The 24,075-nt window shown below is 60.9% G+C and overlaps 1 protein-coding gene across 1 annotated transcript in view; it reads left to right on the plus strand.

Annotated features, from left to right (window-relative positions):
• LOC309584197 (integrin alpha-X-like) overlaps positions 1-24,075 on the plus strand; it is a 47,657-nt gene that overhangs the window by 22,935 nt on the left and 647 nt on the right. The window contains exons 17-29 of the mRNA XM_082300142.1: positions 1,188-1,342; positions 5,477-5,608; positions 7,583-7,656; positions 8,910-9,051; positions 11,594-11,701; positions 12,462-12,541; positions 12,678-12,755; positions 15,535-15,610; positions 15,719-15,826; positions 18,868-18,942; positions 19,756-19,869; positions 21,745-21,828; positions 23,404-23,514. Of these exons, the coding sequence (XP_082156268.1) occupies positions 1,188-1,342; positions 5,477-5,608; positions 7,583-7,656; positions 8,910-9,051; positions 11,594-11,701; positions 12,462-12,541; positions 12,678-12,755; positions 15,535-15,610; positions 15,719-15,826; positions 18,868-18,942; positions 19,756-19,869; positions 21,745-21,828; positions 23,404-23,514 (1,337 nt within the window). The remainder of the gene's footprint in view (positions 1-1,187; positions 1,343-5,476; positions 5,609-7,582; positions 7,657-8,909; positions 9,052-11,593; positions 11,702-12,461; positions 12,542-12,677; positions 12,756-15,534; positions 15,611-15,718; positions 15,827-18,867; positions 18,943-19,755; positions 19,870-21,744; positions 21,829-23,403; positions 23,515-24,075) is intronic.

Genomic DNA, 24,075 nt, shown 5'->3' on the forward strand with positions numbered 1-24,075 from the left:
ATCCCCCCAAATCCCCCAAAATCCCCCCAAAATCCCCTAAAATCCCCCCAAAATCCCCCCAAATCCCCCCAAAATCCCCCCAAAATCCCCCCAAAATCCCCCAAAATCCTCCCAAATCCCCCCAAATCCCCCCAACATCCCCCAAAATCCCCCAAAATCCCCCCAAAATCCCCTAAAATCCCCCCAAAATCCCCCCAAAATCCCCCCAAATCCCCCCCAGGCTCCCAAATCTCGGCCTCGCTCCGCTTCCGAGCCGAGCTCGACCCCAAAATCCCCCCAAATCCCCCCAAATCCCCCCAAAATCCCCCCAAATCCCCCCAAATCCCCCCAAATCCCCCCAAAATCCCCCCAAATCCCCCAAAATCCCCCCAAAATCCCCCCAAATCCCCCCCAGGCTCCCAAATCTCGGCCTCGCTCCGCTTCCGAGCCGAGCTCGACCCCAAAATCCCCCCAAAATCCCCCAAAATCCCCCCAAATCCCCCCAAAATCCCCCCAAATCCCCCCAAATCCCCCCAAATCCCCCCAAAATCCCCCCAAATCCCCCCAAATCCCCCAAAATCCCCCCAAAATCCCCCCAAATCCCCCCCAGGCTCCCAAATCTCGGCCTCGCTCCGCTTCCGAGCCGAGCTCGACCCCAAAATCCCCCCAAAATCCCCCCAAATCCCCCAAAATCCCCCCAAAATTCCCCAAAATCCCCCCAAAATCCTCCCAAATCCCCCCAAAATCCCCCCAAATCCCCCCAAATCCCCCAAAATCCCCCCAAAATTCCCCAAAATCCCCCCAAATCCCCCCAAAATCCCCCCAAATCCCCCAAAATTCCCCCAAAATCCCCCAAAATCCTCCCAAATCCCCCCAAAATCCCCCAAAATCCCCTCAAATCCCCCCAAAATCCCCTCAAATCCCCCCAAAATCCCCCCAAAATCCCCCCAAATCCCCCCCAGGCTCCCAAATCTCGGCCTCCCTCCGCTTCCGAGCCGAGCTCGACCCCAAAATCCCCCCAAAATCCCCCCAAAATCCCCCCAAATCCCCCAAAATTCCCCAAAATCCCCCCAAATCCCCCCCAGGCTCCCAAATCTCGGCCTCCCTCCGCTTCCGAGCCGAGCTCGACCCCAAAATCCCCCCAAAATCCCCCCAAAATCCCCCCAAATCCCCCAAAATTCCCCAAAATCCCCCCAAATCCCCCCCAGGCTCCCAAATCTCGGCCTCGCTCCGCTTCCGAGCCGAGCTCGACCCGGGCCGCCTCCGCCCCCGCGGGGTTTTCGCCTCCGGCGGCGCCGCCCGGAACGGGACCGCTCGGGTGGGGGTGGGGCGGAGCTGCGAGAGCCTCGGGATCCGCTTCAAGGTGGGCGGGGGGCGAGGGGGGCGTGGGGAGGGGTCCCCAGGGGGTTTTTGGGGGATCCCCAGGGGGGATTTGGGGGTCCTGGGGGGGTTTGGGGGGTCCCCAGGGGGATTTGGGGGTCCTGGGGAGGGATTTGGGGGTCCTGGGGGGGTTTTGGGGGGTCCCCAGGTGGTTTTGGGGGTCCTGGGGGGGGATTTGGGGGTCCCCAGGGGGTTTTGGGGGTCCCGGGCTGAGGGAATTTGGGGGTCCTGGGGGGGTTTGGGGGGTCCCCAGGGGGATTTGGGGGTCCTGGGGAGGGATTTGGGGGTCCTGGGGGGGTTTTGGGGGGTCCCCAGGTGGTTTTGGGGGTCCTGGGGGGGGATTTGGGGGTCCCCAGGGGGTTTTGGGGGTCCCGGGCTGAGGGAATTTGGGGGTCCTGGGGGGGTTTGGGGGGTCCCCAGGGGGATTTGGGGGTCCTGGGGGGTGATTTGGGGGTCCTGGGGGGGGGGTTGGGGGTCCTGGGGAGGGATTTGGGGGTCCTGAGGGGGTTTTTGGGGGGTCCCCAGGGGGATTTGGGGGTCCCGGGAGGGGTTTGGGGGTCCTGGGGGGGATTTGGGGGGTCCTGAGGGGGTTTTTGGGGGGTCCCCAGGTGGATTTGGGGGTCCCGGGCTGGGGGAAATTGGGGGTTTTTGGGGGGTTTTTGGGGGGTTTTTGGGGGGTCCCCAGGGGAAATTGGGGGTGCTGGGGGGGGGTTTGGGGGGTTCTGAGGGGGTTTGGGGGTCCTGGAGGGGTTTGGGGGTCCTGGGGGGGGATTTGGGGGGTCCCCAGGGGGTTTTGGGGGTCCTGGGGGGGATTTGGGGGGTCCTGGGGGGGGATTTGGGGGGTCCCCAGGGGGTTTTGGGGGTCCTGGGGGGGGTTTGGGGGTCCTGGGGGGGGTTTGGGGGTTCTGAGGGGGTTTTTGGGGGGTCCCCAGGGGGTTTTGGGGGTCCTGGGGGGGGATTTGGGGGTCCTGGGGGGGGTTTGGGGGTTCTGAGGGGGTTTGGGGGTCCCGGGAGGGGTTTGGGGGTCCTGGGGGGGTTTTTGGGGGGTCCTGAGGGGGTTTGGGGGGTCCCCAGGGGGTTTTGGGGGTCCTAGGGGGGGATTTGGGGGTCCTGGGGGGGGGTTGGGGGGTTCTGAGGGGGTTTTTGGGGGGTCCTGGGGGGGTTTGGGGGGTCCCGGGAGGGGTTTGGGGGTCCTGGGGAGGGATTTGGGGGGTCCTGAGGTTGTTTTTGGGGAGGCCTGGGGGGAAATTGGGGGTCCCGGGGGGGAATTTGGGGAGGGGTCCCGGACTGGGGAGGATTCACGGGGGTCTCAATTTGGGGAGGGGTCCCAGGTTTTGGGGGTCCCAATTTGGGGTAAATCCGGGATTTTCACGCAGTTCCATTTTGGGGGGGTAAATCCGGGTTTTGGGGGTCCCAATTTGGGGTAAATCCGGGGTTTTCACGCAGTTCCATTTTGGGGGGGGTCCCGGGGGTCCCAATTTGGGGTAAATCCGGGATTTTCACGCAGTTCCATTTTGGGGGGGGTCCCGGGGGTCCCAATTTGGGGTAAACCCGGGATTTTCACGCAGTTCCATTTTGGGGGGGGTCCCGGGGGTCCCAATTTGGGGTAAATCCGGGGTTTTCACGCAGTTCCATTTTGGGGAGGGGTCCCGGGGGTCCCAATTTGGGGTAAATCCGGGATTTTCACGCAGTTCCATTTTGGGGAGGGGTCCCGGGGGTCCCAATTTGGGGTAAACCCGGGGTTTTCACGCAGTTCCATTTTGGGGAGGGGTCCCGGGGGTCCCAATTTGGGGTGAATCCGGGATTTTCACGCTGCTCTATTTTGGGGAGGGGTCCCGGGTTTTGGGGGTCCCAATTTGGGGTAAATCCGGGATTTTCACGCAGTTCCATTTTGGGGAGGGGTCCCGGGTTTTAGGGGTCCCAATTTGGGGTAAATCCGGGATTTTCACGCAGTTCCATTTTGGGGAGGGGTCCCGGGTTTTGGGGGTCTCAATTTGGGGTAAATCCGGGGTTTTCACGCAGTTCCATTTTGGGGAGGGGTCCCGGGTTTTGGGGGTCCCAATTTGGGGTAAATCCGGGATTTTCACGCAGTTCCATTTTGGGGGGGGTCCCGGGGGTCCCAATTTGGGGTAAATCCGGGGTTTTCACGCAGTTCCATTTTGGGGAGGGGTCCCAGGTTTTGGGGGTCCCAATTTGGGGTAAATCCGGGATTTTCACGCAGTTCCATTTTGGGGAGGGGTCCCGGGGGTCCCAATTTGGGGTAAATCCGGGGTTTTCACGCAGTTCCATTTTGGGGAGGGGTCCCGGGGGTCCCAATTTGGGGTAAATCCGGGATTTTCACGCAGTTCCATTTTGGGGAGGGGTCCCGGGTTTTAGGGGTCCCAATTTGGGGTAAATCCGGGATTTTCACGCAGTTCCATTTTGGGGGGGGTCCCGGGGGTCCCAATTTGGGGTAAACCCGGGGTTTTCACGCAGTTCCATTTTGGGGAGGGGTCCCGGGGGTCCCAATTTGGGGTAAATCCGGGATTTTCACGCAGTTCCATTTTGGGGAGGGGTCCCGGGGGTCCCAATTTGGGGTGAACCCGGGGTTTTCACGCAGTTCCATTTTGGGGAGGGGTCCCGGGTTTTGGGGGTCCCAATTTGGGGTAAATCCGGGATTTTCACGCAGTTCCATTTTGGGGAGGGGTCCCGGGGGTCCCAATTTGGGGTAAATCCGGGATTTTCACGCAGTTCCATTTTGGGGAGGGGTCCCGGGGGTCCCAATTTGGGGTAAACCCGGGGTTTTCACGCAGTTCCATTTTGGGGAGGGGTCCCGGGGGTCCCAATTTGGGGTGAATCCGGGATTTTCACGCTGCTCTATTTTGGGGAGGGGTCCCGGGTTTTGGGGGTCCCAATTTGGGGTAAATCCGGGATTTTCACGCAGTTCCATTTTGGGGAGGGGTCCCGGGTTTTAGGGGTCCCAATTTGGGGTAAATCCGGGATTTTCACGCAGTTCCATTTTGGGGAGGGGTCCCGGGTTTTGGGGGTCTCAATTTGGGGTAAATCCGGGGTTTTCACGCAGTTCCATTTTGGGGAGGGGTCCCGGGTTTTGGGGGTCCCAATTTGGGGTAAATCCGGGATTTTCACGCAGTTCCATTTTGGGGGGGGTCCCGGGGGTCCCAATTTGGGGTAAATCCGGGGTTTTCACGCAGTTCCATTTTGGGGAGGGGTCCCAGGTTTTGGGGGTCCCAATTTGGGGTAAATCCGGGATTTTCACGCAGTTCCATTTTGGGGAGGGGTCCCGGGGGTCCCAATTTGGGGTAAATCCGGGGTTTTCACGCAGTTCCATTTTGGGGAGGGGTCCCGGGGGTCCCAATTTGGGGTAAATCCGGGATTTTCACGCAGTTCCATTTTGGGGAGGGGTCCCGGGTTTTAGGGGTCCCAATTTGGGGTAAATCCGGGATTTTCACGCAGTTCCATTTTGGGGGGGGTCCCGGGGGTCCCAATTTGGGGTAAACCCGGGGTTTTCACGCAGTTCCATTTTGGGGAGGGGTCCCGGGGGTCCCAATTTGGGGTAAATCCGGGATTTTCACGCAGTTCCATTTTGGGGAGGGGTCCCGGGGGTCCCAATTTGGGGTGAACCCGGGGTTTTCACGCAGTTCCATTTTGGGGAGGGGTCCCGGGTTTTGGGGGTCCCAATTTGGGGTAAATCCGGGATTTTCACGCAGTTCCATTTTGGGGAGGGGTCCCGGGGGTCCCAATTTGGGGTAAATCCGGGATTTTCACGCAGTTCCATTTTGGGGAGGGGTCTCAGGTTTTGGGGGTCCCAATTTGGGGTAAATCCGGGGTTTTCACGCAGTTCCATTTTGGGGAGGGGTCCCGGGGGTCCCAATTTGGGGTAAATCCGGGATTTTCACGCAGTTCCATTTTGGGGGGGGTCCCGGGGGTCCCAATTTGGGGTAAATCCGGGATTTTCACGCAGTTCCATTTTGGGGAGGGGTCTCAGGTTTTGGGGGTCCCAATTTGGGGTAAATCCGGGATTTTCACGCAGTTCCATTTTGGGGAGGGGTCCCGGGGGTCCCAATTTGGGGTAAATCCGGGGTTCTGACGCCGCTCCGATTTTGGGGGGGGGTCCCAGGAGTGCCCCCGGGACACGCTGACCCCCCTGGGGCTCCGGGTGACCCTCGAGGGCCGCGGGGACCCCCTGGACGTGGCCGGAGGGCTCCGGACAGCGCTGAGCCCCGACTCGGCCACGGCGCTCACGGCCACGGTACCGGGCGGGATTTTGGGGGGATTTGGGGGGATTTTGGGGGGATTTGGGGGGATTTGGGGGGATTTTGGGGGGGATTTTGGGGGATTTGAGGGGGTTTTGGGGGGATTTGGGGGGATTTTGGGGGATTTGAGGGGATTTGGGGGGATTTTGGGGGGATTTTGGGGGATTTGAGGGGATTTTGGGGGGATTTTGGGGGATTTTCGGGGAATTTTGGGGGATTTGAGGGGATTTTGGGGGGATTTTGGGGGGAATTTGGGGGGATTTGGGGGGATTTTGGGGGGATTTGGGGGGGATTTTGGGGATTTTGGGGGATTTTGGGGGGAATTTGGGGGGATTTGGGGGGATTTTCGGGGAATTTTGGGGGATTTGAGGGGATTTGGGGGGATTTTGGGGGGATTTTGGGGGGGATATTGGGGGATTTTGGGGGGATTTTGGGGATTTTGGGGGGATTTGAGGGGATTTGGGGGGATTTTGGGGGGATTTTGGGGGGATTTGGGGGGATTTGAGGGGATTTTGGGGGGATTTTGGGGGATTTTGGGGGATTTTGGGGGGATTTTGGGGGGATTTTGGGGGATTTGAGGGGATTTTGGGGGGATTTGGGGGGATTTTCGGGGAATTTTGGGGGATTTGGGGGGATTTAGGGGGATTTGGGGGGGATTTTGGGGGGATTTGGGGGGATTTGAGGGGATTTGGGGGGATTTGGGGGGAATTTGGGGGGATTTGGGGGGATTTGGGGGGATTTTCGGGGAATTTTGGGGGATTTGAGGGGATTTGGGGGGATTTTGGGGGGGATTTTGGGGGGATTTAGGGGGATTTTGGGGGATTTTGGGGGATTTTGGGGGGGATTTGGGGGGTTTTGGGGGGATTTTGGGGGATTTTGGGGGGATTTTGGGGGATTTTAGGGGATTTTGGGGGGATTTGGGGGATTTTGGGGGGGATTTTGGGGATTTTGGGGGGATTTGGGGGGATTTGGGGGGATTTGGGAGGATTTGAGGGGATCTTGGGGGGGATTTGGGGGGATTTGGGGGATTTGGGGGATTTTGGGGGGATTTTGGGGATTTTGGGGGGATTTGAGGGGATTTGGGGGGATTTGAGGGGATTTGGGGGGATATGGGGGGGATTTGGGGGGATTTGGGGGGATTTTGGGGGGGATTTTGGGGGGATTTGGGGGGATTTGGGGGGATTTGAGGGGATTTTGGGTGGATTTGGGGGGATTTGGGGGGATTTTGGGAGGATTTGAGGGGATTTGGGGGGATTTGGGGGGATTTTTGGGGATTTTGGGGGATTTTAGGGGATTTTGGGGGGATTTGGGGGATTTTGGGGGGATTTTGGGGATTTTGGGGGGATATGGGGGGGATTTGGGGGGATTTGGGGGGATTTGAGGGGATTTTGGGGGGAATTTGGGGGGATTTGGGGGGATTTGGGGGATTTGGGGGATTTGGGGGGGATTTGGGGAATTTTTGGGGGGATTTTGGGGGATTTGGGGGGATTTGGGGGGATTTTGGGGGGGATTTGGGGGGTTTTGGGGGGATTTTGGGGGGATTTAGGAGGATTTGGGGGATTTTGGGGGGATTTTGGGGGGATTTTGTGGGGATTTTGGGGGAATTTTTGGGGATCTTTTGGGGATTTTTGGGGGGATTTTGGGGGGTTTTGGGGGGAGGTTGGTGGATTTGGGGGGATTTGGGGGGATTTTGGGGGGGAGTTGAAGTGGATTTTTTTGGGGGGATTTGGAGGGGATTCGATGTGGATTTTTGGGGTCATTTGACGTGGATTTTGGGGTGGACTTGGGGTGGTTTTTTGGGGGGATTTCATGTGGATTTTTTGGGGGCATTTGACGTGGATTTTGCCCGTATTTGAGGTGGATTTTCGGGCAGGTCCCGCCCAGATTTTGGGGGGGAGGTGGGGGGAGGGGGGGGGCACTCCGAGGTGTGGGTCTGGGGTCCCATCTGGGGTGTCCCCCCCCCTCCCCAGCTGCCCTTCGAGAACGACTGCGGCCCCGACAACGTCTGCCAGGACGATCTGCGCCTCTCCTTCAACTTCTCGGGGTGCGTGGGACCCCCGGGAGCGGCCCCAAACCCCCCCGGGACCCCCAAAAACCCCCCAGGGACCCCCAAAAACCCCCCCGGAACCCCCAAATCCAACCCCAAAACGCCCAAATCCCCCCCCAGGACCCCAAATCCCCCTCCAGAACCCCCAAATCCCCCCCGGACCCCTCCCCAAACCCCCCAGGACCCCCCAAAAACCCCCCTGGGACCCTCAAATCCCCCCCAGGACCCCCCAAAAACCCCCGGGACACCCAAATCCCCCTCGAATCTCCAAATCCCCCCCAGAATCCCCAAATCCCTCCCCCAGAACCCCCAAAAACCCCCCCGGGACCCCTCCCCAAACCCCCCAGGACCCCCCAAAAACCCCCCTGGGACCCTCAAATCCCCCCAGGACCCCCAAAAACCCCCAGGATCCCCCCAAAACCCCTCCAGAACCCCCAAATCTGCCCCGGACCCCTCCCCAAATCCCCCCCGGGACCCCCCAAAAACCCCCCCGGGACCCCCAAATCCCCCCCCCAGAACCCCCAAATCCCGCCCGGACCCCTCCCCAACCCCCCCCCGGGACCCCAAAACCCCCTGGGACCCCTCCCCAAATCCCACCCAGGACCCCAAATCCCCCCCGGACCCCTCCCCAAACCCCCCAGGACCCCCCAAAAACCCCCCTGGGACCCTCAAATCCCCCCAGGACCCCCAAAAACCCCCAGGATCCCCCCAAAACCCCTCCAGAACCCCCAAATCCGCCCCGGACCCCTCCCCAAAACCCCCCCCGGGACCCCCCAAAAACCCCCGGGACCCCCAAATCCCCCCCCAGGACCCCCAAAAACCCCCGGGACACCCAAATCCCCCCCAGAACCCCCAAATCCCCCCGGGACCCCCCAAAAACCCCCCTGGGACCCTCAAATCCCCCCAGGATCCCCCCAAACCCCGCCCGGGACCCCCAAATCCCCCCCCCAGAACCCCCAAATCCCGCCCGGACCCCTCCCCAAAACCCCCCCCGGGACCCCCAAATCCCCCTGGGACCCCTCCCCAAATCCCACCCAGGACCCCAAATCCCCCCCGGACCCCTCCCCAAACCCCCCAGGACCCCCCCAAAAACCCCCCTGGGACCCTCAAATCCCCCCAGGACCCCCAAAAACCCCCAGGACCCCCCAAAACCCCCCCCCCGGGACCCCCAAATCCCCCCCCAGGACCCCCCAAATCTCCCCCTCCGGGACCCCCAAACCCCCTCTGAGCCCCCCAGGACCCCCCCCCAGGCTGGAGACCCTCGTGGTGGGCGAGAGGGACGCGCTGGAGGTGGCGCTGACCCTGCGGAACCTCGGCGAGAGCTCCTTCGGGGCCGCGGCGCTGCTGCAGCACCCGGCGAGCCTGTCCTACCGCAAAGTCACCGTGCTGCAGGTGCGCGCCCCGGAACGGCCCCGAAACGGCCCGAAACGGCCCCAAAACCGGCCCAAAGTACCCCAAAATACCCCGGAACGGGCCGAAATACCCCAAAAACCGGCCCAAAGTACCCCAAAATACCCCGGAACGGGCCGAAATACCCCCAAAACCGGCCCAAAGTACCCCAAAATACCCCGGAACGGCCCGAAATACCCCAAAAACCGGCCCAAAGTACCCCAAAATACCCTGGAACGGCCCGAAATACCCCAAAACCGCCCCAAAGTACCCCAAAATACCCCGGAATGGCCCAAAATACTTCAAAAACCGGCCCAAAGTACCCCAAAATACCCCAGAACAGGCCGAAATACCCCAAAAACCGGCCCAAAGTACCCCAAAGTACCCCAAAATACCCCAGAACAGCCCGAAAACAGCCCAAAACGGCCCGAAATACCCCAAAAACCGGCCCAAAGTACCCCAAAATACCCCGGAACGGCCCGAAATACCCCAAAACCGGCCCAAAGTACCCCAAAATACCCCGGAACGGCCCGAAATACCCCAAAAACCGGCCCAAAGTACCCCAAAATACCCCGGAACGGCCCGAAATACCCCAAAAACCGGCCCAAAGTACCCCAAAATACCCCGGAACAGCCCGAAAACAGCCCAAAACGGCCCGAAATACCCCAAAAACCGGCCCAAAGTACCCCAAAATACCCCGGAACGGCCCAAAGTACCCCAAAATACCCCGGAACGGCCCGAAATACCCCAAAAACCGGCCCAAAGTACCCCAAAGTACCCCAAAATACCCCAGAACGGGCCGAAAACAGCCCAAAACGGCCCGAAATACCCCAAAAACCGGCCCAAAGTACCCCAAAATACCCCGGAACGGCCCGAAATACCCCAAAAACCGGCCCAAAGTACCCCAAAATACCCCGGAACGGCCCGAAATACCCCAAAAACCGGCCCAAAGTACCCCAAAATACCCCGGAACAGCCCGAAAACAGCCCAAAACGGCCCGAAATACCCCAAAAACCGGCCCAAAGTACCCCAAAATACCCCGGAACGGCCCAAAGTACCCCAAAATACCCCGGAACGGCCCGAAATACCCCAAAAACCGGCCCAAAGTACCCCAAAGTACCCCAAAATACCCCAGAACGGGCCGAAAACAGCCCAAAACGGCCCGAAATACCCCAAAAACTGGCCCAAAGTACCCCAAAATACCCCGGAACGGCACAAAATACCCCAAAAACCGGCCCAAAGTACCCCAAAATACCCCAGAACGGCCCGAAATACCCCAAAATACCCTAGAACGGCCCAAAATACCCCAAAAACCGGCCCAAAGTACCCCAAAATACCCCGGAACGGCCCGAAATACCCCAAAAACCGGCCCAAAGTACCCCAAAGTACCCCAAAATACCCCAGAACGGGCCGAAAACAGCCCAAAACGGCCCGAAATACCCCAAAAACCGGCCCAAAGTACCCCAAAATACCCCGGAACGGCCCGAAATACCCCAAAAACCGGCCCAAAGTACCCCAAAATACCCCGGAACGGCCCGAAATACCCCAAAAACCGGCCCAAAGTACCCCAAAATACCCCGGAACAGCCCGAAAACAGCCCAAAACGGCCCGAAATACCCCAAAAACCGGCCCAAAGTACCCCAAAATACCCCGGAACGGCCCAAAGTACCCCAAAATACCCCGGAACGGCCCGAAATACCCCAAAAACCGGCCCAAAGTACCCCAAAGTACCCCAAAATACCCCAGAACGGGCCGAAAACAGCCCAAAACGGCCCGAAATACCCCAAAAACTGGCCCAAAGTACCCCAAAATACCCCGGAACGGCACAAAATACCCCAAAAACCGGCCCAAAGTACCCCAAAATACCCCAGAACGGCCCGAAATACCCCAAAATACCCTAGAACGGCCCAAAATACCCCAAAAACCGGCCCAAAGTACCCCAAAAAACCGGCCCAAAGTACCCCAAAATACCCCAGAACGGGCCGAAATACCCCAAAAACCGGCCCAAAGTACCCCAAAGTACCCCAAAATACCCCGGAACGGCACAAAATACCCCAAAAACCGGCCCAAAGTACCCCAAGGCCCCCAAACCACCCCAAAATGCCCCAAACCACCCCCAAATTCCACCCAAATGCCCCCAATCCCCTCCCAGTCCATCCCAGTCCCTCCCAATCCCCTCCCAGTCCCTCCCAATCCCTCCCAGTCCCTCCCAGTCCCCTCCCAGTCCCCCCCAATCCCCTCCCAGTGCCCCCCAATCCCCTCCCAGTCCCTCCCAGTCCCCCCCAATCCCCTCCCAGTCCCTCCCAGTCCCTCCCAGTCCCTCCCAGTCCCTCCCAATCCCCTCCCAGTCCCTCCCAGTCCCCCCAATCCCCCCCCAGTCCCCCCCAATCCCCTCCCAGTGCCCCCCAATCCCCTCCCAGTCCCTCCCAGTCCCCCCCAATCCCCTCCCAGTCCCTCCCAGTCCCCCCCAATCCCCTCCCAGTCCCCTCCCAGTCCCCCCCAATCCCCTCCCAGTGCCTCCCAGTCCATCCCAGTGCCTCCCCAGTCCTCCCGCCGTGCGGGGTCCGTGCGGTGCCACTCGGAGCCCCCCGAGGGCCGGGCCCGGCGGACGCTGTGCCAGGTGCACCCCCCGGTGCTGCGGGCGGGGGCGCAGGTGAGCGGCAGCGGGGTCACCTGGGGGCACCTGGGGTCATCTGGGGTCACGCTGGGGTCACCTGGGGTCATCTCGGGGTCACCTGGGGTCACCTGGGGTCACCTGGGGTCATCTCGGGGTCAAATGGAGTCATCTCGGGGTCATCTTGGGGTCACCTGGGGGCACCTGGGGTCATCTCGGGGTCACCTGGGGTCACCTGGGGTCACCTGGGGTCATCTCGGGGTCACCTGGGGTCATCTGGGGTCACCTGGGGGCACCTGGGGTCACCTGGGGGCACCTGGGGTCACTTGGGGTCACCTGGGGTCATCTGGGGCACCTGGGGTCACCTGGGGGCACCTGGGGGCACCTGGGGTCATCTGGGGCACCTGGGGTCACCTGGGGGCACCTGGGGTCATCTGGGGTCACCTGGGGTCATCTCGGGGTCAAATGGGGGCACCTGGGGTCATCTGGGGGCACCTGGGGGCACCTGGGGGCATCTGGGGCACCTGGGGTCACCTGGGGTCATCTGGGGTCACTTGGGGGTCACCTGAGGTCACGTTGGGGTCACCCAAGGGTCACCCTGGGGTTACTTGGGGGTCACCCTGGCGTCATCTGGGGTCACTTGGGGGTCACCTGGGGTCACCTGGGGTCATGTGAGGCCATCTTGAGTCACGCTGAGGTCACGCTGGGGTCACTTGGGGGTCACCTGAGGTCACCCTGGGGGTCACCCTGGGGGTCACCTCAGCCCCCTCCCCCCCCCGTGCCCCGCCCCTCCCCCCAGCTGACCTTCCGCCTCACCCTGGACGTGCCCCCGGACGCGGAGCTCGGCCGCTCGCTGCGGCTGGTGGCCAACGCCACCAGGTGAGGGGCCAGCGGGGGGAGGGGAGCCCCGGCACCCCCTCAGGGACCCCCCGGGACCCCCCCGGGACCCCCCCCCGGGCCGGGCGGTGACGGCCGTGCCCCCTCCCCTCCCCTCCCCCCCCCCGGTGCCGGACAGTGACAACGGCGGCGTGGCCGGGAGTGCCCAGAGCGCCGAGGTGGCCGTGAGGTACCGGGTGCTGCTGGTGCTGGCCAGGTGAGGGACGGCGGTGGCCCCCGGGGGTCAGCTGGGGTCAGCTGGGGTCACCCTGGGGTCAGCTGGGGTCAGTGGGGTCAGCTGGAGTCAGTGGGGTCAGTGGGGTCAGTGGGGTCAGCTGAGGTCACCCTGGGGTCAGTGGGGTCAGCTGGGGTCAGCTGGGGTCAGTGGGGTCAGCTGGGGTCACCCTGGGGTCAGTGGGGTCAGCTGGGGTCAGTGCGGTCAGTGGGGTCAGTGGGGTCAGCTGGGGTCAGCTGGGGTCAGCTGGGGTCAGCGGGGTCAGTGGGGTCAGTGGGGTCAGCTGGGGTCACCCTGGGGTCAGTGGGGTCAGCTGGGGTCAGCTGGGGTCAGTGGGGTCAGTGGGGTCAGCTGGGGTCAGCTGGGGTCACCCTGGGGTCAGTGGGGTCAGCTGGGGTCAGTGGGGTCAGCTGGGGTCAGCTGGGGTCAGTGGGGTCAGTGGGGTCAGTGGGGTCAGCTGGGGTCAGCGGGGTCAGTGGGGTCAGTGGGGTCAGCTGGGGTCAGTGGGGTCAGTGGGGTCAGCTGGGTCAGCTGGGGTCAGTGGGGTCAGTGGGGTCAGTGGGGTCAGCTGGGGTCAGCTGGGGTCAGCTGGGGTCAGTGGGGTCAGTGGGGTCAGTGCGGTCAGTGGGGTCAGTGGGGTCAGCTGGGGTCAGTGGGGTCACCCTGGGGTCAGCTGGGGTCAGTGGGGTCAGCTGGGGTCAGCGGGGTCAGTGGGGTCAGTGGGGTCAGCTGAGGTCACCCTGGGGTCAGTGGGGTCAGCTGGGGTCAGCTGGGGTCAGTGGGGTCAGTGGGGTCAGCTGGGGTCACCCTGGGGTCAGTGGGGTCAGCTGGGGTCAGCTGGGGTCAGTGGGGTCAGTGGGGTCAGTGGGGTCACCCTGGGGTCAGTGGGGTCAGTGGGGTCAGCTGGGGTCACCTGGGGTCAGTGGGGTCAGCTGGGGTCACCCTGGGGTCAGTGGGGTCAGTGGGGTCAGCTGGGGTCAGTGGGGTCAGTGGGGTCAGTGGGGTCACCCTGGGGTCAGCTGGGGTCAGCTGGGGTCAGTGGGGTCAGCTGGGGTCAGTGGGGTCAGCGGGGTCAGCTGGGGTCACCCTGGGGTCAGTGGGGTCAGTGCGGTCAGTGGGGTCAGCTGGGGTCAGCTGGGGTCAGTGGGGTCAGTGGGGTCACCCTGGGGTCAGCTGGGGTCAGCTGGGGTCAGTGGGGTCAGCTGGGGTCACCCTGGGGTCAGTGGGGTCAGTGCGGTCAGTGGGGTCAGCTGGGGTCAGCTGGGGTCAGTGGGGTCATCCTGGGGTCAGTGGGGTCAGCTGGGGTCAGTGGGGTCAGCGGGGTCAGCTGGGGTCAGCGGGGTCAGTGGGGTCACCCTGGGGTCAGTGGGGTCAGCGGGGTCAGTGGGGTCAGCTGGGGTCAGGTGGGGTCACCCTGGGGTCAGTGGGGTCAGTGGGGTCAGTGGGGTCAGTGGGGTCAGCTGGGGTCACCCTGGGGTCAGTGGGGTCAGTGGGGTCAGCTGGGGTCAGCTGGGGTCACCCTGGGGTCAGTGGGGTCAGTGGGGTCAGCTGGGGTCACCCTGGGGTCAGTGGGGTCAGTGGGGTCAGCTGGGGTCACCCAAGTGTCCCCAGATGTCCCCAAAATCTCCCAAAAGGCCCAAAAATGTCCCCAAATCCCCCCAAACCCCCCAAACCCCCCAAATCCCCCCCAAATCCCCCCAAAATCCCCCAAAATCCCCAAAATCTCCCCCAAATCCCCCCAAAATCCCCCCAAATCCCCTCTAAACCTCCCCAAACCTCCCCAAATCCCCCCAAACCCCCCAAACCCCCCAAATCCCCCCCAAATCCCCCCAAAATCCCCCAAATCCTCCCCAAACCTCCCCAAATCCCCCCAAATCCCCCCAAACCCCCCCAAATCCCCCCCAAACCTCCCCAAATCCCCCCAAATCCCCTCTAAACCTCCCCAAAATCCCCCCAAATCCTCCCCAAACCCTCCAAAATCCTCCCCAAATCCCCCCAGATCCCCCCAAACCTCCCCAAATCCCCCCAAATCCCCCGCAAAATCCTCCCCCAAATCCCCCCAAACCCCCCAAAAATCCCCCAAAAATCCCCCCAAAATCCCCCAAACCCCCAAAAATCCCCCCAAACCTCCCCAAACCTCCCCAAATCCCCCCAAATCTCCCCAAAATCCCCCCAAATCCCCCAAAAATCCCCCCAAACCTCCCCAAACCTCCCCAAATCCCCCCAAATCCTCCCCAAATCCCCCCCAAATCCCCCCAAAATCCCCCAAACCCCCAAAATCCCCCGCAAAATCCTCCCCAAATCTCCCCCAAATCCTCCCCAAATCCCCCCAAATCTCCCCAAAATCCCCCCAAATCCCCCAAAATCCCCCAAAAATCCCCCAAAAATCCCCCCAAAATCCCCCCCAAACCCCCCCAAGCCTCCCCAAAATCCCCCAAAATCCTCCCCAAATCCCCCCCAAATCCCCTCTAAACCTCCCCAAAATCCCCCAAATCCCCCCAAACCTCCCCAAATCCTCCCCAAACCTCCCCAAATCCCCCCAAATCCCCCCAAACCCCCCAAAAATCCCCCCAAATCTCCCCCAAATCCCCCAAAAATCCCCCAAAAATCCCCCCAAATCTCCCCCAAATCCCCCAAAAATCCCCCCAAATCTCCCCCAAACCCCCCCAAATCCCCCCAAACCCCCCCAAACCTCCCCAAATCCCCCCAAACCTCCCCAAATCCCCCCCAAATCCCCCCAAACCCCCCCAAATCCCCGCAGCGCCCCCGACTCCACGCGTTACCTGAACGTCACGGCCGGCGCGGCTCCGGCGCTGCCGGTCACCCACGGCTACCAGGTGAGGGGGGGGGGGGGGGGGAGGGGCGGCCTGGGAGGGGGTGGGGGAGGGGTCCCTGTGCCGGGGCCGCCCCTCCCCCAGCCCTGGGTGTCCCCTGGGTGTCCCCAGCTGCAGGTGCTGGGCCGGCGCGGGCTCGAGGCCAACGTCACCTTCCGGGTGCCCTCGCGCCTCGGCGGCGGCGAGCTCTGGGAGAGCCTGGAGGTCACCCCCGAGCAGGTAACGGCCGCCCCGAGGTGGCCACAAGAGTGACCCCCAAAGTGGCCTCGAAGTGGCCCCGAGGTGGTCACAAAGTGACCCCCAAAGTGGCCCCAAGGTGGCCTCAAAAATGTCCCCAAAGTGGCCTCAAAAGTGGCACCAAAGTGGCCTCGAAGTGGCCTCGAGGTGGTCTCAAAGTGACCCCCAAAGTGGCCTCAAAAGTGGCCTCAAAAATGTCCCCAAAGTGGCCTCAAAAGTGGCCCCAAAGTGGCCTCGAAGTGGCCCCGAGGTGGTCTCAAAGTGACCCCCAAAGTGGCCCCAAGGTGGCCTCAAAAATGTCCCCAAAGTGGCCTCAAAAGTGGCACCAAAGTGGCCTCGAAGTGGCCTCGAAGTGACCCCAAAGTGACCCCAAGTTGGCCTCAAAGTGGCCCAAAATGGCCCCAAAGTGGCCTCAAAAGTGGCCCCAAGTTGGCCCCAAAGTGGCCTCAAAAGTGGCCTCAAAAGTGACCCCCAAATTGGACTCGAAGTGGCCCCAAGGTGGTCTCAAAAATGTCCCCAAAGTGGCCTCAAAAGTGGCACCAAAGTGACCCCAAGTTGGCCCCAAAGTGGCCCCAAAGTGGCCCAAAATGGCCCCAAAGTGGCCTCAAAAGTGGCCCCAAGTTGGCCCAAAATGGCCTCAAAAGTGGCCCCAAGTTGGCCCCTAAGTGGCCTCAAAAGTGGCCCCAAAGTGGCCCCAAAGTGGCCCCAAAGTGGCCTCAAAAGTGGCACCAAAGTGGCCTCAAAAGTGGCCCCAAGTTGGCCCCAAAGTGGCCTCAAAAGTGACCCCCAAAGTGGCCTCGAAGTGGCCCCAAGGTGGCCTCAAAAATGTCCCCAAAGTGGCCTCAAAAGTGGCACCAAAGTGGCCCAAAATGGCCCCAAAGTGACCTCAAAAGTGGCCCCAAGTTGGCCCCAAAGTGGCCTCAAAAATGTCCCCAAAGTGGCCTCAAAAGTGGCCCCAAAGTGACCCCAAAGTGGCCCCAAAGTGGCCCCAAAGTGGCCCAAAATGGCCCCAAAGTGGCCTCAAAAGTGGCCCCAAGTTGGCCCAAAATGGCCTCAAAAGTGGCCCCAAGTTGGCCCCTAAGTGGCCTCAAAAGTGGCCCCAAAGTGGCCTCGAAGTGGCCTCAAAGTGCCCCAAAATGGCCCCAAAGTGGCCTCAAAAGTGGCCCCAAGTTGGCCCCAAAGTGGCCTCAAAAGTGACCCCCAAAGTGGCCTCGAAGTGGCCCCGAGGTGGCCTCAAAAATGTCCCCAAAGTGGCCTCAAAAGTGGCACCAAAGTGGCCTCAAAGTGGCCCAAAATGGCCCCAAAGTGACCTCAAAAGTGGCCCCAAGTTGGCCCCAAAGTGGCCTCAAAAGTGGCCTCAAAAGTGACCCCCAAATTGGACTCGAAGTGGCCCCAAGGTGGTCTCAAAAATGTCCCCAAAGTGGCCTCAAAAGTGGCCCCAAGTTGGCCCCAAAGTGGCCTCAAAAGTGGCCCCAAAGTGACCCCAAAGTGGCCCAAAATGTCCCCAAAGTGGCCTCAAAAGTGGCCCCAAGTTGGCCCAAAATGGCCTCAAAAGTGGCCCCAAGTTGGCCCCTAAGTGGCCTCAAAAGTGGCACCAAAGTGGCCTCGAAGTGGCCTCGAAGTGGCCTCGAAGTGACCCCAAAGTGACCCCAAGTTGGCCCCGAAGTGGCCTCAAAAGTGGCCCCAAAGTGACCCTCAAAAGTGGCCCCAAAGTGGCCTCAAAGTGGCCTCAAAAGTGACCCTCAAAGTGGCCTCGAAGTGGCCCCGAGGTGGCCTCAAAAATGTCCCCAAAGTGGCCTCAAAAGTGGCCTCAAAAGTGACCCCCAAATTGGACTCGAAGTGGCCCCAAGGTGGTCTCAAAAATGTCCCCAAAGTGGCCTCAAAAGTGGCCCCAAGTTGGCCCCAAAGTGGCCTCAAAAGTGGCCTCGAAGTGGCCCCAAAGTGGCCCAAAATGGCCCCAAAGTGGCCTCAAAAGTGGCCCCAAGTTGGCCCCAAAGTGGCCTCAAAAGTGACCCCCAAATTGGACTCGAAGTGGCCCCAAGGTGGTCTCAAAAATGTCCCCAAAGTGGCCTCAAAAGTGGCCCCAAGTTGGCCCCAAAGTGGCCTCAAAAGTGGCCCCAAAGTGACCCCAAAGTGGCCCCAAAGTGGCCCCAAAGTGGCCCAAAATGGCCCCAAAGTGGCCTCAAAAGTGGCCCCAAGTTGGCCCAAAATGGCCTCAAAAGTGGCCCCAAGTTGGCCCCTAAGTGGCCTCAAAAGTGGCACCAAAGTGGCCTCGAAGTGGCCTCGAAGTGACCCCAAAGTGACCCCAAGTTGGCCCCGAAGTGGCCTCAAAAGTGGCCCCAAAGTGACCCTCAAAAGTGGCCCCAAAGTGGCCTCAAAGTGACCCCCAAAGTGACCCCAAAGTGGCCTCAAAGTGACCCCCAAAGTGGCCCCAAGGTGGCCCCAAAGTGGCCCCGAGATGGCCTCAAAGTGACCCCAAAGTGGCCTCAAAGTGGCCCCAAAGTGACCCCCAAAGTGGCCTCAAAGTGGCCCCAAAGTGACCCCCAAAGTGGCCTCAAAGTGACCCCAAAGTGGCCCCAAAGTGACCCGCATAAGTGGCCCCAAAGTGACCCCCAAAGTGGCCCCAAGGTGGCCCCAAAGTGGCCCCGAGATGGCCTCAAAGTGACCCCAAAGTGGCCTCAAAGTGGCCCCAAAGTGACCCCCAAAGTGGCCTCAAAGTGGCCTCAAAGTGACCCCCAAAGTGACCCCAAAGTGACCCCAAAGTGGCCCCAAAGTGACCCGCATAAGTGGCCCCAAAGTGACCCCCAAAGTGACCCCAAAGTGACCCCAAAATGGCCCCAAAGTGACCCCCAAAATGGCCCCAAAATGGCCCCAAAGTGACCCCCAAAATGGCCCCAAAATGGCCCCAAAGTGGCCCCCAAAGTGGCCTCAAAATGGCCTCAAAATGGCCTCAAAGTGACCCCAAATGCCCCAAAATGGCCCCAAATGTCCCCGAGTGGCCCCAGCGCTGTCCCCTCCCCCAGGAGCTGCCCCAGTGCCAGGAGGGTCCCGAGCACAGCGGGGACCCCTCGGGACCCCCCGGCGAGAGCCCCCGGCTGGTGAGTGCCAAAATCCCGACAATTCCCCCCAAAATCCCGACAGTTCCACAAAATCCCGACAATTCCCCCCAAAATCCCGACAATTCCACAAAATCCCGACAATTCCCCCCAAAATCCCGACAATTCCCCAAAATCCCGACAATTCCCCCCAAAATCCCGACAGTTCCACAAAATCCCGACAATTCCCCCCAAAATCCTGACAATTCCCCCCAAAATCCCGACAATTCCCCACAAAATCCCGACAATTCCCCAAAATCCCGACAATTCCCCCCAAAATCCCGACAATTCCCCCCAAAATCCCGACAATTCCCCCAAAATTCCGACAATTACCCCAAAATTCCGACAATTCCCCCAAAATCCCGACAATTCCCCCCAAAATTCCGACGATTCTCCCAAAATTCTGACAATTTCCCCCCAAAATCAGGACAATTCTCCCCAAAACTCTGACAATTTCCCCAAAATTCCAGCAATTCTCTCCAAAATTCCGACAATTTCCCCAAAATTCCAGCAATTCCCCCAAAAATTCTGACGATTTTCCCCAAATTTCCCCCAAAATCGGGACAATTCCCCCAAAATTCCGACAATTCTCCCCAAAATTCCGACAATTCCCCCAAAAATTCTGACAATTCTCCCCAAAATTCCGACAATTCCCCCAAAATCCGGACGATTCTCCCCCCAAAATTCCGACAATTCCCCAAAATCCCGACGATTCCCCCCAAAATCCCGACGTTTCCCTGGGAACTTTCGGCCGCCGGCGCCGTTTGTGCCGATTTTCCCGAAATCGCCGCAATTCGCCCCATTTCTGCCCCCCAGGAGTGCCCCCGGAGCCCCTGCCGGGAGTTCCGCTGCCGGGTGCCCCCCAGGGACCCCCCCCAAATTTGGGGGTTCCGGGTCGGGGGGCGGCTGCGGCTGCACGGGATGGGCCAGGTGAGGAGGGGGGCGGGGGACCCAAATCTGCCCGAATTCACCCCAAAATTCACCCCAAATCCACGCCAAATCCGCCCGAAATCACCCCAAATTCACCCCAAAATTCACCCCAAATCCGCCCGAAATCACCCCAAATCCGCCCCAAATCCACGCCAAATTCACCCCAAAATTCACCCCAAATCCGCCCGAAATCACCCCAAATTCCACAAATTCACCCCAAATTCACCCCAAATCCGCCCGAAATCCGCCCCAAATCCACCCCAAATCCGCCCCAAATCCACCCGAATTCACCCCAAATCCGCTCCAAATTCCACAAATTCACCCCGAATTCACCCCAAATTCACCCCAAATCCGCCCGAATTCACCCCAAATTCACCCCAAATCCGCCCGAATTCACCCAAATCCACCCCAAATTCCACAAATCCCCCCCAAATCCGCCCCAAATCCGCCCGAAATCACCCCAAATTCCACAAATTCACCCCAAATTCACCCCAAATTCACCCCAAATCCGCCCCAAATCCACCCCAAATCCGCCCCAAATCCGCCCGAATTCACCCCAAATCCGCTCCAAATTCCACAAATTCACCCCGAATTCACCCCAAATCCGCCCGAATTCACCCAAATCCACCCCAAATCCCCCCCAAATCCGCCCGAAATCACCCCAAATCCACCCCAAATTCCACAAATTCACCCCAATTTCCCCGAATTCCCCCAAATCCGCCCTCACCTGTCCCTCTGCCCCTCTGTCCGTCTGTCCATCCGTGTCCCTCTGTCCGTGTGTCCCTCTGTCCATCCGTGTCCATCTGTCTGTCTGTCCGTCTGTCCATCCGTGTCCCTCTGTCCGTCCGTCCCTCTGTCCGTGTGTCCCTCTGTCCATCCATGTCCGTCTGTCCATCCGTGTCCGTGTGTCCCTCTGTCCGTGTGTCCGTGTGTCCGTCCGTCCCTCTGCCGCTCTGTCCCTCTGTCCCTCTGTCCCTCTGTCCATCCCTCTGTCCCTCTGTCCGTCTGTCCGTCTGTCCATCCGTGTCCGTCTGTCCGTCCGTGTCCGTGTGTCCGTGTGTCCCTCTGTCCATCCATGTCCGTCTGTCCATCCGTGTCCGTGTGTCCATCCCTCTGTCCCTCTGTCCCTCTGTCCGTCCGTGTCCGTCCGTGTCCGTGTGTCCGTCTGTCCGTCTGTCCCTCTGTCCCTCTGTCCCTCTGTCCGTGTGTCCGTCTGTCCGTCTGTCCGTCCGTGTCCGTGTGTCCGTCCGTGTCCGTCTGTCCGTCCGTGTCCGTGTGTCCGTCTGTCCGTCCGTGTCCGTGTGTCCGTCCGTGTCCGTCTGTCCGTCCGTGTCCGTCTGTCCCTCTGTCCGTCCGTGTCCGTGTGTCCGTCCGTGTCCGTGTGTCCGTCCGTGTCCCTCTGTCCCTCTGTCCGTCTGTCCGTCTGTCCGTGTGTCCGTCCGTGTCCGTGTGTCCGTCCGTGTCCCTCTGTCCGTGTCCGTGTGTCCGTCCGTGTGTCCGTGTCCGTCTGTCCGTCCGTGTCCGTGTGTCCGTGTGTCCCTCTGTCCATCCATGTCCGTCTGTCCGTCCGTGTCCGTGTGTCCGTCCGTGTGTCCGTGTGTCCGTCCGTGTGTCCGTGTGTCCGTCTGTCCCTCTGTCCGTCCGTGTGTCCGTGTGTCCGTCTGTCCCTCTGTCCGTCCGTGTGTCCGTGTGTCCCTCTGTCCGTGTGTCCGTCTGTCCCTCTGTCCGTGTCCGTGTGTCCGTCCGTGTGTCCGTGTGTCCGTGTGTCCGTGTGTCCGTCTGTCCCTCTGTCCGTGTGTCCGTCTGTCCCTCTGTCCGTGTCCGTCTGTCCCTCTGTCCGTCCGTGTGTCCGTGTGTCCGTCTGTCCGTGTCCAGCCCAAGCTGCTCCTGCTCAGCTCCGCGCGCGTTTCCTACGACCGGAGCCGCTTCCGGAACTCCTGGGGGGGCACCGAGCTGCAGGTGAGGGGGGAGGGGCGCGGGGGGCGGGGGGCCCGCACCCCCTTTTTGGGGTACCCCACCCCCTTTTGGGGGTCCCGCACCCATTTTTGGGGGGTCCACACCCAATTTTGGGGGGTCCCGCACCCCCTTTTTGGGGTACCCCACCCACTTTGGGGGGTCCACACCCATTTTTGGGGGGTCCACACCCATTTTTGGGGGGTCCCGCACCCCCTTTGGGGGTTCCCCGCCCCCTTTTGGGGTCCCCACACCCCCTTTTGGGGGTCCACACCCTTTTGGGGGGTCCCGCCCCCTTTTGGGGTCCCGCACCCCCTTTTTGGGGTACCCCACCCCCTTTTGGGGGTCCACACCCACTTTGGGGGGGTCCACACCCAATTTTGGGGGGTCCCGCACCCCCTTTTGGGGGTCCCGCACCCCCTTTGGGGGGGTCCCGCCCCCTTTGGGGATCCACACCCAATTTTGGGGGGTCCCACACCCCCTTTGGGGGGGTCCCGCCCCCTTTGGGGGGTCCCGCACCCCCTTTTTGGGGTACCCCACCCCCTTTTGGGGGTCCACACCCATTTTTGGGGGGTCCCCGCCCCCTTTTGGGGTCCCCACACCCCCTTTTGGGGGGGTCCACACCCACTTTGGGGGGTCCCGCACCCCCTTTTTGGGGTCCCCACCCCCTTTTGGGGGTCCCCACCCGGTTTTTGGGGTTCCCATATTTTTTGGGGTTTCTCACCTTTTTTAGGGATCCCCACCTGATTTTTGGGGTTCCCCACCTGATTTTTGGGGTTCCCATTTTTTTGGGGGTTCCCCACCTGACTCTGGGGTTCCCCCCCCTGATTTGGGGGTCCCCCCCCGCTTTCGGGGATTTCTCACCCCCTTTTGGGGTTCCCCACCTTTTTTTGGGGTTTCCACCCGATTTTTGGGGTTCCCATATTTTTGGGGGGGTTCCCCACCTATTTTTGGCGTTCCCCACCTGATTTTTGGGGTTCCCATCTCTTTTTTGGGGCTCCCCCCGGTTTTGGGGTTCCCCCTCCCCATTTTTGGGGTTCCCCCTCCCCGTTTTGGGGTTCCCCCTCCCCGTTTTGGGGTTCCCCACCCGATTTTTGGGGTTCCCATTTTTTTGGGGGGGTTCCCCACCTATTTTTGGCGTTTCTCACCTTTTTTAGGGTTCCCCACCTGTTCTTGGGGTTCCCCCTCTGGATTTTTTGGGGTCTCCCACCTATTTTTGGGGTTCCCCCTCTGTTTTTTGGGGTTTCCCCCCGTTTTTGGGGTTCCCCCTCTGGTTTTTTGGGTTCCCCCTCTGGTTTTTTGGGGTTCCCCACCTGATTTTTGGGGTTCCCATCTTTTTTTGGGGCTCCCCCCGGTTCTGGGGTTCCCCCTCCCCATTTTTGGAGTTCCCCCTCCACGTTTTTGGGTTCCCTCCTCGTTTTTGGGGTTTCCCCCCCGGTTTTGGGGTTTTCCCCCGGTTTTTGGGTTCCCCCCCCCCATTTTTGGGGTTCCCCCCCCCCCGTTTTTGGGTTCCCCCCCCGTTTTTGGGGTCCCCCCTCTGTTTTTTGGGGGTCCCCCACCTGTGCCCCTCCCCCTTTCCAGGTGCAGACGGAGCTGGAGCGGGTGGAGACCCCCAACCCCCTCCCCCTGATTTTGGGGGCGTCCCTGGGGGGGCTCCTCCTGCTGGGGCTCGTGGCCCTGGGGCTCTACAAGGTGAGGGGGGGTCCCCAAAAATGAGGGGGGTCCCCAAAAATGGGGGGGGGGTCCCAAAACTGAAGGGGATCCCCAAAATGGGGGAGGGGTTCCCAAAATGGGGGAGGGGTTCCCAAAAAATGGGAGAGGGTCCCCAAAAAATGGGGGAGGGGTCCCAAAAATGGGGAGGGGGTCCCAAAAAATGGGGGAGGGGTCCCCAAAAAGGGAGGGGGGGTCCCAGAAACTGGGGGGTTCCCAAAAAAATGGGGGAGGGTCCCAAAAATGGGGGAGGGTCCCCCAAAAATGGGGGAGGGTCCCAAAAAAATGGGGAGGGGCTCCCAAAAATGGGGAGGGGTCCCCAAAAATGGGGGGGTTCCCAAAAAGGGAGGGGGGGTCCCAGAAACTGGGGGGTTCCCAAAAAAATGGGGGAGGGGCTCCCAAAAATGGGAGAGGGTCCCAAAAAAATGGGGAGGGGGTCCCAAAACGGGGGGGGGGTCCCAGAACTGCGGGAGGGGTCCCCAAAACTGGGGGAGGGGTCCCAAAAATGGGGGAGGGGTCCCCAAAACTGGGGGAGGGGTCCCC

This window comes from Coloeus monedula (genome assembly GCF_965178545.1).
Source record: "Coloeus monedula genome assembly, chromosome: 37".
NCBI classification, from domain to species: Eukaryota; Metazoa; Chordata; class Aves; order Passeriformes; family Corvidae; genus Coloeus; species Coloeus monedula.